At 37.3% G+C, this 15,827-nt stretch overlaps 1 protein-coding gene across 1 annotated transcript in view; it reads left to right on the forward strand.

Moving 5' to 3' along the window:
• The window catches only part of LOC121420147 (laccase-1-like), a 45,447-nt gene that overhangs the window by 15,938 nt on the left and 13,682 nt on the right, over window positions 1–15,827 (forward strand). The window contains exon 5 of the mRNA XM_041614686.1: window positions 99–329. Coding sequence (XP_041470620.1) covers window positions 99–329 — 231 coding nt within the window. The remainder of the gene's footprint in view (window positions 1–98; window positions 330–15,827) is intronic.

Raw genomic sequence — 15,827 nt, forward strand, 5'->3', positions numbered from 1 at the left:
AGGCACACAGCATTTCGAGGCGTGAAGTTTTATTTGCCATTTTTACTGTTGAAGATTTCTCTGAGAAATGTCAATGTCTGCTCCCTTTGTAACTTTAGGACAACCCACACAGCGCCCTCTACGACTATGACTTATCAGAACACACTGTGATGATAAGCGACTGGTCGCACGAAACTGCCGTTGACTTGTTCGTACTGGAACACCACGTGGATGAAATGGTCAATCCACCTTCTGTTCTCATCAATGGGAAGGCTCAGCTTATCGGGTACACTGCAGAGAGCGACGGCACCTCCCATGCCACACCTAGGGAGGTCTTTGAAGTAGAAGAAGTAAGTAGACTGATGGTCTTTGGGACATTGTGCTGACAAGCCCCGCATCTTTAAGGTCTTCCTCCGGAAGGTCTTTATTATTTTTTTGTTTTAAATCATATTTATTTCTTCCTCATATCACATGTAAAAAAAAATATATATATATATATAACATGACATTAAAACTTAATTGTTTCAAGTTAACACATTAACATTTTAACATGGTGAGAAAAGGAATATATATGAATTTCAAATGTAAACTTAAAATTAATCTGCTCAAATTTTTTTTAACAACTTATAATCACGAAGGGATAAATACAGAACAGAATCCGGGTACAACAGCAAAAATCTAAATTACGGAAATAAACTTATAATCTGTATATAAAACTCAAAATTCTCCATACTCTTCAATCAAACTGATTAATGAGGAAGTTATATTAATAAAAAAACATACACACAACTTAAAACCAGACCCTTAGCTACACTTAACCCCCCTACCCCCATAAACTACAAATAAAGAATAATAATAATGGTAATAAAAAAAAAAAAAAAAAAAAAAAAAAACCTAAGTGGTGGAAGACTGTGAGGCTGATTCGTCAAAGTGCTCCCATTTTCTTAAATGAAATGCCAAGGTTCCCCTTTCCGTTGCAAGCCGTTTCTCTTCTTTTCTATTTTCAATTAATTTATCTCTAATTTCATTTACATTTGGAGGTAACCCCTTTTCCCTACCATGGAAGATCATGAATTTTATCAAAATCATAATGTGGTTTAATAATTGTTCTGTTTTTACATTAGTCCCATTTATTCCAATATGAATTTGTTTCCAAGATATTCTCCTAAGAAACGGTAAGTTTAATTTATCAGCACATTTCTCCCACAGTCTTTTAATTATATTACATTCAAAAAATACATGTTGGTATGTTTCTTCTGAAGTATTACAATATGAACACAACCCATTTATCTTAAGTTTGAATCTGTGTAGATGATGGTTCGTATAGACTATTCTATACAATAATTTAAACTGAAACTCTCTCAATTTGCAAACTAATGTGCACAACCTTGGTCGAACAAAAATCTTTTCCACTTCCTTAACTGTTATATTATAAACTTCCATTAAGTTATAAAAAGCAGAGCTAATTTCTACATTATTGCTAATTTGACTTCTATAAACCATTTTTGCATTTATTTCTTCAAATTTATAAACTTTCTTTGTAAATACTATTTCTAGGCTGAGGCCACAGTGGATAGACTTCCTTTCCGGCTGAACGTTTCTTTTCCATTCATGAGGAATTATTGAATATATTTTTCAAATTTTTGTAATTTCTTCTTTACTTAAACCCTTTAAAATAAAATAAGCATCCTTTTTCAATAACCCTTTTTCATCACAAATATGGTGAAGTCGATATATATTTTTCAAAAACAAATTTTCATCAAATAATGTTTTGCCATCCAGCTGAATATATTTATTGTTGTACAAAATTTCATTTCCCTTGTAATTCTCTTCTGCTTTAACATAATTTTTCATATCCGTCCATGTTTCTATTAAACTTCGATAGAAGGTAGGTAGCTTAATATTCACACTCTTGTCCCAATAGTTACAATAAAAAATCAAATTACCTCCCATTGGTCTCATCAAATATTTGAAGTATTTTTTCCAATTAATACCTTGTTTTCCTGTAACAAGCCTTTTTATCCACATTATTCTCTGTGCTTTCACAAACAGTCTGAAATTCATCATTTTGAGCCCCCCTTGCGAATAGTCTAAAGTTATTATGGTATTTTTTATTTTGTTTCTACCTTTCCATAAAAAATCAAAACTTATTTCTTCAATCTCACTATGTACCCACTCTGGAACTGGCATCAATGATGATAAATATATCAATTTGGAATAGCCATATACTTTCATTAATTGAATTTTTCCCATTAATGTTAAATCGCGTTGCTTCCACCAATTAAATAATTTTTTAATTTTACTTAGTATTTCTTTGTAGTTCATTTTTTCCTTGATATCTTCGTGTATCGAAAAATAAATTCCTAATATCTTAACGATATCGACTTGCTTCCCAAAAGGAAAGTTATGAGTGGCAAACTGTGGGCCTAAAAGTAATATAAACGTCTTGCCGTTGTTTATCTTTAATCCTGATATTTTATAGAATGCTTCAAAAATGCGTTCAGTCTCCTTAAATGAAGGTAAGTCTTTAATAAAAAGCGTTATATCATCTGCGTACAAAACTTGTTTTAATTCTGTATTTCCAAAACGGATCCCTTTTACCTGATGATTATTCCTAATCATGTGAGCTAAAATTTCAATACACAAAACAAACAGATATGGAGAAAGAGGATCTCTCCCTGCCTTACTCCTCTTCCAACCTTAATGTAACCTGTCGATGCGCATCCATTTATAACACAACTTTCAGTATTAGTATAAAAAATATTTACCCATTTGCGAAACCTTGGTCCAAAATTAAATGATTTTAGTACCTTATGTAAAAATAAATGTGACACAGAATCAAACGCTTTTTCGAAGTCAATGGCTACCAAAAAAGCCCTTTCTCTATAGAAAGAAGTATGAAAGATCATATCATCTATTATTCGGATTGCTTCTCCAATATTTCTTTCCCCAACATAGCCCAGCTGATCAAAACCTACAATTTCCGGTAAAACTTCTTGTATTCTCTTTGAAAGTACCTTAGATAAAATTTTGTAATCTACGTTTAGTAACGAAATCGGTCTGTAGTTTTTAATAAATTCTGGATCTTTGCCGTCTTTGTGTATCAAGGTAATAACTGCTTGTCTTTGAGAGGCTGATAATTCTCCCAATCGCAGAGCCTCATTAAAAGATGCAAGTACTAAATCTCCAATTACTGACCAAAATTTCTGATAAAATTCTACACTTAAACCATCATTTCCTGGAGATTTGTTGAGTGTCATACCTTTCAATATCTCTACACATTCTCTTTCAACGATTGTTCCTTCACATAAATTTTGTGATGTATCATTTAATTTTGGTAGGTTACCAGGAAAGAAATTTAAAGTGTTGTCTTCTATAATATCTGTTTCCTTATATAGTTGCCTGTAGAATGATTTTATTCCTTCAATAATTTCCTTTTCGTTAGTAGTGATATTTCCATCTATAATTAATTTTTGTATTATACTGTTTTTCCTATTTGATTGTATTAACTGTTTAAAAAATGCTGTATTCTTTTCTCCACTTTCATACCATGAGGACCTTGAACGGACTTTCAAACCTTCATTAACATAATCGTAAAGTGAACTTAGTTGTTGCTTCTTAGTTCTTATATTTTCAAAAATGTCTTTCTGATGTCCACTATCAATCGACAATAGACTCTCTAAGTTCTTTATCTCTTCCTCCAGTTTTTCAATTTTTTCTTTTCTTTCCTTCGCCCTTTCTCTTGATATTTTAATAGTAAATTTCCTTATTTCCATTTTCATAAAATCCCACAATACTCTTTTATCTTTAATTTCCACTGACAATTTCTTCTTTAAAGACTTAATTTTTTCTCTCATTTTCTGAACATAATCATTATCGTTTAAAAGACTATTATTGAATTTCCAATAAGATCTTTTGTTATTTTTTGACTGTGATCTTTTATGGAAAACTAGATTAACTGCAGCATGGTCTGGAGCTATAGAGGGAACGATATCACAGTTGGATGTTATCCGTTCCAAGTTCTCTGATATAATCCAATAATCTAAGCGACTCTGCATGAATGGATTTAGCTGTTTATACGTATATTGTTTTTTGTCTTTATTTTTATTTCTCCAGATATCAATTAATAAAAAAATGTCCATAAACTCTTGTAATTTTTTACTGAATTTTGAATCTTTTTTTGATACATGTCCAAAATAATCTAAATTGGTGTCTCTAATAACATTAAAGTCACCACCAAGTACTACTGAACTTCCCTCTAAATTATTCCTTAATAATAATTGACCTAAATCACTTAAAAATTGTATTTGGTCATTTTCGTTATTTCCCGTGGGAAAATATACACTTCCAAATAGCAACTTCTGTCCTTGTATCTTGCATTTAATTAAAACATATCTACCATTTTCATCTACCCAGGTATTGCCAATTTCAATGTCTATCTTACTGTCTATTAACACAAGAACTCCTCTTCCATGGTGCGTACCATGACTAAAGATACATTTCCCACCCCACTCTGATTGCCATTTATCCTCAATATCTGGCGAACTATATGTTTCTTGTAAGCATGCTATGTCAACGGATTTCGTCTTACACCAACTAAAGATTTTTCCTCGTTTTGTTTTGTCTCGTATTCCTTTTACATTAAGTGTGAGGAAATGGCATGAAAATACATTTAATACATTATTCACCATCCTAAAATAAATCAACCTCACAGCCCTTCAACCGAGGGGGAAAATAAAAGAAAAAAATAAATATATATAAAAATTAATAATAAAAAAAAAACGAAAACTGTCTACTGCAGAAAGTGACTTCCTGAGTGACAGCTAACTGGACCTTGCAAGCAGAACCAAATCCCGCCCAAATTTCACCATGCTTAATAGGGTTTGAAATATTTCTAATCTATAGTTACACATACACACATATACATTAAAAAAAAAAAGACAATGCTCAAGCTATATAGTCCCGCATTGTTACTGCACAAACATTACACTGTAAACAAGGGTAACCATGAGTTCATACGTCAAACTACTTAAACTCATGAATATGTGCTATATATAACAGAATTTTGATTTAAAAAAAAAATCAGAATGAACTGTAGCTCATCATCATTAAGATATCTCTATTTCTAAATCAACAAGCTTGTTGTGATAATATCAATAAGATATAGAGCCAAGTATGTATACAATAGTTTCCAATCTACATTCAGTACATAAACATCTTCTTTCCTTGAAATCCTGAGTCTGAAATACAAACATAACATCAAGGATTGAATATCAGCCGTGTTCGCAGAAAGCGACTGGTGAGGGAGGTGGTGGAGGGGGTGGTGGTGGTACTATGTAACCAACCCACCCCCCCCCCTCCACACCCCCTGCCCGTGTCGTGCGAAAACAGCTGACAACACACAATCAGGAGGTAGACTTGGTCAAAATAGATATAGAGTCTGTTTAGGCATTGACGGTCTCCCTCAATAAGCAAAAACTCCTATCACATCGGCCAGTATTATGTGCGATGAAAGAGTATCCCAAGATAGGCCATTGATAAACATAATTACCATGAGAAAGCTACTAAGTGGTTTGCAGAGCAAACCTTGAAACTATATTATGTAATTTGTCGATTTTTGCTCCTTGTATTTTTCAAGTTCGATTTTGTCACTTTCGTGCTACCATGAAGTTTTTGTTTATCTACTAGTTGGAACTGAAGTTTTTGTTTATCAACTAGTTGGAACTGAGCTGAAGCTAGCGGTTTGTTTTTGGCGAAGATTTGTTTATATGCCATTTTGATTAGAGTTACGGCAAACTGTACCATAATCATCCCTTTTTCATATTAGAAGGATGCACATGAAAAATATTTCACATATGTATAAATTATTATTGGTAATAATTTTATTATGTGAGAAGTGAGATTTTTATTAATAGAGTAAATGGCGACAATAGTCAAACATGACTAATCGCCACTCAAACCAATATAAGAAGAAGAAGATCTTTTGCCGATTCTGCTCATGAATATGTAAATTTAGATGCCATTTTGATTTTGTCAAGCACTGACGTTCGAGGGACGAAAGTCTCTTAATTTGTATCAAGTTGGCCAGGAAATGCCGCCCAAGAAGTAAGTTTGATGATTAAAATACTATATATTATATAAGTAATAAGATATAAAGATAATTTCCACAGAGTATTAAGAAAAAGTACGTTTAAGATAGTGTAGAGATTCTTGAACTGTAATAAACACGTGCGGCGTGTAATAAACGCTCGCAGTATGCGTGTCTGTGTAATGTACAGTAAATGGATGTGAAATGAACTTGAGTTACGGTGCGCACTCGATTCGGCAAGGTAGTTGTACTTTATGAGCCGAAGTGTGAAGTTTTAAGAGTATATTTGAACGTTATAAAGACATAAGCTTGATAGATTAATTCAGGAAAAGTAATATGAGAGTCGTATGAATATTTGAGTTTTTGAAGGGAACAAATGTTGAATTTAGCGGCGTGATGACGTCATAGGCGAGATTCGTTAGGGCAGGCATATGGGCGTGGTCTCATGTATTGATTGACGTTTGTTTTCGTTTTAATTCTACCAAAGATAGGTGAGGTGTATAAAGGCACATTTAAAAGGTTGTACAATGACAGTTTGAGTAATTATCCGATTTTTAGGAACTTTTAGTTCAGTAGTTTTGTCAAACAAACGAAGCTTTAATTTATGCAAGGTCAGTTCAGGGTCACCCGTTGCCTTTCTTTTGTGTTTTTAATATTAGTTTGCAAACGCTAGCTAAGAAGGATGCCTGTTAAGTTGAGAATATATATCGAATGTTTTTAAAGGGTTTCTTATAAATTTAGTCGGGCTTAACTATTTATCTGGTTAATAAAGCTTTTTGGCAAGTTATCATTAGGCTCATGATATAACTGAAATTAATAACGGATATATTTGTTTGTTAATTGTGTTATTTAATAATAAGTTAAGAAATATGATATTGTAAACGGAAAGCTGATTTATTGGAAATTTATGAAGCATTTGACTAAGACTTAATGCAAATACATATGCAAATGAGGTTTATTTCTAGTCTCTTTTCAAGACGTTTTAAAGATTATGTGGATTAATTATAAACCGTTTTTTCTTATATAGATGAGGTTTTAGTATTTGTTTACATCATCCACTATATACAGATGAATATTTATATTTCAAGTTGTTTTAAAGAAGAAAAGAAGTATTTCTGGTATGTAATGACAACAGATAATTCTTTGTGTCAAATCATTGGACATATGTTTATGATGCTTTTCCGTTTTCTGTCTTTACAGATTGAATAAAATAAGGTAGTGAGCCTGCCTGACTATACAGTTTAAAGCGGCCTTTTCTGGTGTCTGTTATCTCTGAGTCTTCGACGATCCATTAATTCAATTTCTTCAATTTCTATGATCTGGGAGAGGTCTGAAGGTCACCACGAGAAGTCTGCTGTCTGGATCTGACGACTCTTCACATCAGGGATCAGAAGTCTTCAAAAGATATGTCAGTTGAGAAAGTCAAGTCTCTGCGCCTGCAGAGGAGAGGGGCAAAAGCCAAGTTGTCCAGGTATGGAAAGGCCCTTCAGAGCCTGATCAATGATCAGAGACCTGTACCAGAAGTACAGGAGATGTTTGAACAGTATGCTGGTGCCTTTGATGATCTTCAGAATAAGCATGCTAGTTATACCGAAGTGGTAGAAGATGACGACGAATTCGAAAAGGAAGAGTTGTGGATGGACGAGTGCCATAATTCGTTCATGAAGCTACAGATCATCGAAAGGGACTATTGCAAGGTTGATGAAAGTTTCAGGGAAGTAACGCAACCCCAGGAACATCAGCAAGGTGCATCGGCCAGGTATTATCAGAGTTTAGAAGCAACGTTGTCAGCCGATGAACAGCAAGATGAGTCACCCAGAGAGGCAGGTCAGCCTGCTGATGCAGGGAGGAGAATGAAAGGATCTGCTTATAAGATGGAGAGGCCTAAACTGCCAAGCTTCGATGGCAACATCCGAGATTACTGTATCTTCAAGGCTGATTTTCTCCATGCTGTTGGAAATCAGTACGATGATAGAGATGCCCTCATGATTCTGCGCTCTTGTCTTCAGAGCAAGCCCTTGCAGTTGGTTAAAGGGATAGGACAAGACTATACCGCAGCCTGGGAGCAACTAGATATGATTTACGGGGATGAGCGGTTTGTAGCTGACGCCATCATCAATGATATTTCCAAGGTCAGACCATTAAAGACGGGAGAATCTGACAGGTTCTGTGAATTCGTTCACCTTGTTCGAAGGAGTTACAACACCTTAAAGGAGATAAACCAACCAGGGAACCTAGACAACAGCCACATGCTTGCCATAATGGAAAAAAAGCTTAGCCCGGAAGACCGACTGGTTTGGTTTAGACACCAAGAAACATGTGGCAAGGCAAGCTTCGATTTGTTCCTCACCTGGCTTACAATCGAACTGAAGTCCAGAATGAGAGCGTCGGCCCCAGTAAGAAGTGATAGTAAGTCAGGTGGTGTTCATATAGTAGGAAAGGCAGTACCGAATGAAGAAACCAAATTCCAGCCTTTTCACAAGTGTTGGATCTGCGAGACTTCGTCACATTGGTTGGATCAGTGCAAGAAGTTCTTAGCCATGTCACAGATAGATAGGCTTCAACTAGTCAAGACCAACCATGCATGTTTCAGCTGTTTGAAGAAGGCTGGGAAAGAACACAGAATGTCCAACTGCAAACGAAGACGTAGGTGCAGTGAAACAAGTGCTGGGGAACCATGTAAATACTTCCACCATCCCCTCCTACACGCATCAACAGAAGTCAGAGGTGGAAATGTAGATGTTGCCTTTGCGGGTAACTCGGAAGCACTGCTGCCTATTGTCACAGCTGAGATCTTGGGGCAGCGAGGAGCAGTCTGTGAGGGAAATGTGCTCTTGGACTCTGGAGCACAAGTAAGTCTAATCAAGAAGTCTGTTGCTGAGGAACTGAAGCTGAAGGGAAGCAACATCAGCATCACCATTACCAAGGTCGGTGGAGAGCAAGAGCAGATGGAAACCAAACAACATCAACTGAAAGTGAAGTCTCTCTCTACTAATGCCATCCATTCGGTGACAGCAGTGGCATTACCATGTATTAGTGAGAACATTGCAGAGGTGAAGATAGATGCAATGGCCAAGCTGTTTAATCTGAAGTCCGGTGATCTACGAAGAGGAAGTGGGTCAGTTCATCTTCTCATTGGCATAGACTACCCAAAGATGCATATGGGTAAGTCAAGACAGAAGGGACAATTAGCAGCTCGTAAATCTCCACTGGGCTGGGTTATCTTTGGTGCTCCCAAGAAAAGCAGTGACAGGATGAATGTGCTGCATGTGAAGTTGACATCTCCTATCGACTTGACTGATTTCTGGAGCTCAGAATCCATGGGAGTGCAGTCCAGCTCCTGTCATTGCGAGCCAAGTCCCTTGAGTAAGCAGGAGAAGGAAGAAGAGCAGATCATCAGAGAGTCTAGCAAAAAGGTTGGAAATAAATGGGAGATTGCTTATCCTTGGAGAAAAGATCCCAACCTACTTCCTGACAATCGAGCACAAGCAGAGAAGGTACTGTGTTCAACAGAGAAAAGGCTTGCACGAAACCAGGACCATGCAGATGCCTATAGTAAACAGATGAAAGAACTGGTAGAGAATGGATTTGCTCGTAAGTTAACAGAGAATGAAGTAGATCAGTATGAGGGTCCTATTCACTACATATCCCACCATGCTGTTCTGCGACCTGAGAAGAGAAGCACACCTGTACGCATCGTATTCAATTCATCATCATCATATCACGGTCATTGCTTAAATGACTATTGGTTCAAGGGTCCAGACCTCCTGAATGATCTTTTGGGGGTGCTGCTGAGATTCCGGATGAATGAAGTTGGATTCTGCGGAGACATTTCTAAGATGTACCACAGGGTCTCGATTCCTGAGAGAGATATGAATGTACACCGGTACCTGTGGCGAGACATGCAGACCGATAGAAAGCCAGATGTTTACATTATGAAAGTGGTTACGTTTGGAGACAAGCCAGCGCCAGCTATGGCCCAGCTGGCATTGAGAATGACAGCGGAAGCAGCAGAAGCTACACATCCGAAAGCAGCACAAGTGTTGAAGGAGAGTGTCTACATGGACGACATTTGTGACTCAGTTAGAGAAGTGAGTGAAGCAGAGCAGCTTACAAGTGAAATTGACCAGGTACTTCAGGAAGGTGGCTTCAAAGTCAAAGGCTGGACCAGCAATGAAGCATTGAAAGGAGAAAGTAAAAAGGAAGGGGAAACCAGAATCCTTGAAGCTGCCCTGGAAGACAAAGTGCTGGGAATAGCATGGGATAACCAGCAAGACATGTTCTTCTACAAAGTAAAGGAGACAGTTCCCAGTTCTCCTAATGATGGGAAAAATGAAGAGAGTCTGCTTACCAAGAGAAAGGTCCTGAGCAGAATTGCACGAATATTCGATCCAATAGGCTTTGCCGCTCCCGTACTAGTTCGTGCAAAAATTGGAATGCAGCAGCTGTGGCAGAGAGGATATGATTGGGATGAACTGTTACCTTCCGATCAACAGAAGTGGTGGGTGACATTCTTGAAAGAGATGCAGGACTTAAATAACGTCAAATACGAGAGATGTCTTACTCCACCGATGGCTATCGGTCAACCCACACTATGCATATTTGCAGATGCGTCTGAGGTAGCATTTGGAGTCTGCGTATATTTGCAGTGGAAACTAGAAGATGGTAAATATGCTGTTAGATTTGTACTAGCCAAATCTCGAGTCGCTCCTCTGAAGAAGATTACTGTACCTAGACTAGAGCTTCAGGCGGCAGTGATGGCTGCAAGAGTCTACACAACTGTCATGAAAGAACTGAGGCTGCAGCCTGAGAGTGTCATCTTCATGACTGATAGCATGATCGCCCTATCTTGGATTCGAAGTGAGGGTAGGAGATTCAAGCCATTCGTTGCAGCAAGGATTGGTGAAATCCAAAGCCATACCAACCCTGCACAATGGAAGTATGTCCCAGGAGAGCTTAACCCAGCTGATGACGTCTCTAGAGGTTTGCCAGTAAAGAAGCTCTCAGAAAGATTGAAGCAAGGACCTGCGTTCCTGTACAGACCTAAAGAGGAATGGCCGTCAGAAAAGGCTGTTCCAGACACAGAAACAGAGGTTGAATCAGAACGACGCAAGGTCAATCACATCTCAGCCAAACAAAATGATGTGATAGATGTCAAGAAATTCTCAAGCTGGAGAAAACTAATCCGGGTGACAGCCTATGTCTTGAAGTTCGTCGATAAACTGAAAGCTGCACGTTGGATAAGGTCTGATGACAATGTCGATCCTGATGAAAGATGCTTATCGACAGCCCAGTTGCAGAAAGCTGAACGCTTTTTGATTAAGGAAGCCCAGAGTACCTTGCATCAACGGGTAAAGAATGGAGACTTCAAGACACTAAGCCCGTTTGTAGACAAAGAGGGAATTATCAGAGTCGGTGGACGGCTAGACAAGGCTCAGATATCTTATGAGCAAAGACATCCAGCTTTGCTGCCATATCGTGCATGGATATCAACGCTGATCACAAGACATATGCATCAGCTAGGACATGGTGGTGTGGCAGCTACAGCAGCAAAGATAAGACGCCAATACTGGATCCTGCAGATTCACAAGCTGGCAAAGACTGTGAAGTATAGGTGCGTGATGTGTCGACGCATGGAGCATCAGGTGGAGTCACAAGTCATGTCTGATCTACCAGATGAGAGAGTTGCCCCGTTTACACCACCATTTTACTTCTCATCTGTGGACTATTTCGGCCCAATATCAGTTAAGGTAGGGAGGAACAAGACCGCCAAGCACTATGGGGTCCTCTTCTCCTGCCTGAATACAAGAGCCATACATCTTGAAGTGGCTGTTGATTGCACGTCCATGGAGTTCATGCAGGTGCTACGGAGGTTTTTCGCCATGAGGGGTCAACCTGCATTCATACTGAGCGACAACGGCACACAGTTCGTCGGTACTGAAAGAGAGTTACGTGAGATGGTGCAAGGTTGGAGCTCTGAGGAGTTAAGAGATTTCTGCGCTGAGAGAGGAACGACGTGGAAGTTCACAACTCCATCTGCACCACATCACAATGGGTGTGCTGAGGCGCTAGTGAAGAGCTGCAAGATTGCCCTGAAGAAAGCTATCGGGGATCAACTGCTCACACCCTTCGAGCTGCACACCTGTCTCCAAGAGGTCGCTAATCTCGTCAACCAGCGACCCATTGGAAGAGCACCAAATGATCCTGATGATGGGACATATCTGTGTCCAAACGATCTACTCCTTGGAAGATCTTCGAGCGCGGTTCCTCAAGGTCCCTTCAGAGAGACGAAGAACCCAAGACATCGCTTCGAATTTGTCCAGCGAATCGTCGACGCTTACTGGAAGAGTTGGATGCGTGACGTCTTTCCACTACTGGTTCCGCGTCGAAAATGGAACAATGACAGACGCAATGTCCGAATCGATGACGTGGTTATTCTGGCTGACCATAATGCAGTTCGAGGAAAGTGGACATTGGGTAGAATCATCCAGGTGTACCCTGGAACTGATGGGAAGGTTCGAACAGTAAAGGTCAAATCTAAAGGTTGTGAGTATAAGAGACCAATCTCGAAGATTGTTGTAATCTATCCAACAGAAGGGTATGACGATGAGTAAAAAGGGAGTTAATCCAATTATGTTGGCTCTATTATCTCGCTAAACGAGGTAATTTGTGAATTTTGTGATACGTTTGAACATGTTGAATTTTGTACAAGCAAAAATTTTATTAACGCACAGTTGTTAAAAAGCTCAAAATTGGAAGCTTGGGATATATTTGTGACAAGTACAATTTTGAAGTGAATATTTTTCATCAAGTTTGTTAAACATTGTTCTTTTACAGTGAAGGGATATTGACCTGTTTTCCGCTATAGTTGGCGGGGGGAGGATGGTTTGCAGAGCAAACCTTGAAACTATATTTTGTAATTTGTCGATTTTTGCTCCTTGTATTTTTCAAGTTCGATTTTGTCACTTTCGTGCTACCATGAAGTTTTTGTTTATCTTTTGCCGATTCTGCTCATGAATATGTAAATTTAGATGCCATTTTGATTTTGTCAAGCACTGACGTTCGAGGGACGAAAGTCTCTTAATTTGTATCAAGTTGGCCAGGAAATGCCGCCCAAGAAGTAAGTTTGATGATTAAAATACTATATATTATATAAGTAATAAGATATAAAGATAATTTCCACAGAGTATTAAGAAAAAGTACGTTTAAGATAGTGTAGAGATTCTTGAACTGTAATAAACACGTGCGGCGTGTAATAAACGCTCGCAGTATGCGTGTCTGTGTAATGTACAGTAAATGGATGTGAAATGAACTTGAGTTACGGTGCGCACTCGATTCGGCAAGGTAGTTGTACTTTATGAGCCGAAGTGTGAAGTTTTAAGAGTATATTTGAACGTTATAAAGACATAAGCTTGATAGATTAATTCAGGAAAAGTAATATGAGAGTCGTATGAATATTTGAGTTTTTGAAGGGAACAAATGTTGAATTTAGCGGCGTGATGACGTCATAGGCGAGATTCGTTAGGGCAGGCATATGGGCGTGGTCTCATGTATTGATTGACGTTTGTTTTCGTTTTAATTCTACCAAAGATAGGTGAGGTGTATAAAGGCACATTTAAAAGGTTGTACAATGACAGTTTGAGTAATTATCCGATTTTTAGGAACTTTTAGTTCAGTAGTTTTGTCAAACAAACGAAGCTTTAATTTATGCAAGGTCAGTTCAGGGTCACCCGTTGCCTTTCTTTTGTGTTTTTAATATTAGTTTGCAAACGCTAGCTAAGAAGGATGCCTGTTAAGTTGAGAATATATATCGAATGTTTTTAAAGGGTTTCTTATAAATTTAGTCGGGCTTAACTATTTATCTGGTTAATAAAGCTTTTTGGCAAGTTATCATTAGGCTCATGATATAACTGAAATTAATAACGGATATATTTGTTTGTTAATTGTGTTATTTAATAATAAGTTAAGAAATATGATATTGTAAACGGGAAGCTGATTTATTGGAAATTTATGAAGCATTTGACTAAGACTTAATGCAAATACATATGCAAATGAGGTTTATTTCTAGTCTCTTTTCAAGACGTTTTAAAGATTATGTGGATTAATTATAAACCGTTTTTTTATTATATAGATGAGGTTTAAGCATTTGTTTACATCATCCACTATATACAGATGAATATTTATATTTATATTTCAAGTTGTTTTAAAGAAGAAAAGAAGTATTTCTGGTATGTAATGACAACAGATAATTCTTTGTGTCAAATCATTGGACATGATGCTTTTCCGTTTTCTGTCTTTACAGATTGAATAAAATAAGGTAGTGAGCCTGCCTGACTATACAGTTTAAAGCGGCCTTTTCTGGTGTCTGTTATCTCTGAGTCTTCGACGGCATTGACGGTCTCCCTCAATAAGCAAAAACTCCTATCACATCGGCCAGTATTATGTGCGATGAAAGAGTATCCCAAGATAGGCCATTGATAAACATAATTACCATGAGAAAGCTACTAAGCTTTTGGGACTAGGCCACAATCCTAAGTGTCCGTATTCAACAAAATGCAGTTCATTCAGATTGAAAAAAAAAAAAAAAAAAAAAGTTGTCGAAAAGATTTTGATTACAAATAGGAACTTGTTATACTTGAGCAAAAGTCTTAACTTTCAGAAACACACCTGGTAACACAACATTCCGCCCATCAAGAAAAGGGGGAAAATATCTCCTTTCACATCTAAACTGACTTACAATAATGTCCACTTAATGAGTACTTAATAAGAAATCGCTATGCTTTAGCAATTACATTGTTTAGTTTCATAAAATTCCACAAACAAAATCGTTTGAATTCGATATCAATATAAAGACCCTTTCAATCAATGGATCTGTCCGCCAAACTGTTCTTTTTCTCTGCTTTTTTTTTTTATCTGTGCATTCTTTTAAACAAAAGTCCTAACAATTTAAATATCAAGACTAATTGATCAGAAATAATCAGGAGGCAGTTTTGGACCAAATAGACTCGTATAATTGATTTGAATTCATTATCAGCCACTCCCTTCAACAATCAGGCCAATTACCATGAAAAGAGAAAATATTCCCAGAACATCTTATCTGAATTCAAAACCGGTCCATTGTTTGACAATTCCAAAATCCAGATTTCATCAAAGAAATTTTTTTTATGTATGTTAAAGTTTGTCAGAAAGTCAGTTGACCGTTACATTCATTAGAGGGCAAATTAACATTTGTGTCTAAATGAAAGTCAGATACCTATTGTTAAAACGAATTAAACACCATGAGAAAGCTACTGAGCCAGTGCATTCTTTAAACAATGTTGTTTGTTATTCATTGGTTCAAACAGACTCATATAATTGGAGAAGTGCATTCATCAGTTAACAACCACTCCCTTCATCCATCAGGTCAATTGTCATAAAAAGAGAAAATATTCCCTGAAAATTTTATCTGACTTCCCAGGCAGACCGATCTGTTGTTTATTTTACAATCCTAAAATTTTGAATTACATCAAGGGGACTCTCTTAATATGATGAACTACATGTATGTTAGAAATCCGTTGACCGACTTTTTTTTTTTTTTTAAGTCAGCTGACCAACTCTCTTTTTAAAAAAGAAAAAGGCATTTGACCTTTGCGTCTCAAAGAAGGACAGATATATAATGAATTAATTGCTATGAGAAGACTACCAAGCTCTTTGACGACACAAGCGAAATGCAACATATTTAAAATGTTCCGTACCCTGCAGTAATGCAAGTCATTTTAAG

This window comes from Lytechinus variegatus, chromosome 8 (genome assembly GCF_018143015.1).
Source record: "Lytechinus variegatus isolate NC3 chromosome 8, Lvar_3.0, whole genome shotgun sequence".
Lineage (NCBI taxonomy): Eukaryota > Metazoa > Echinodermata > Echinoidea > Temnopleuroida > Toxopneustidae > Lytechinus > Lytechinus variegatus.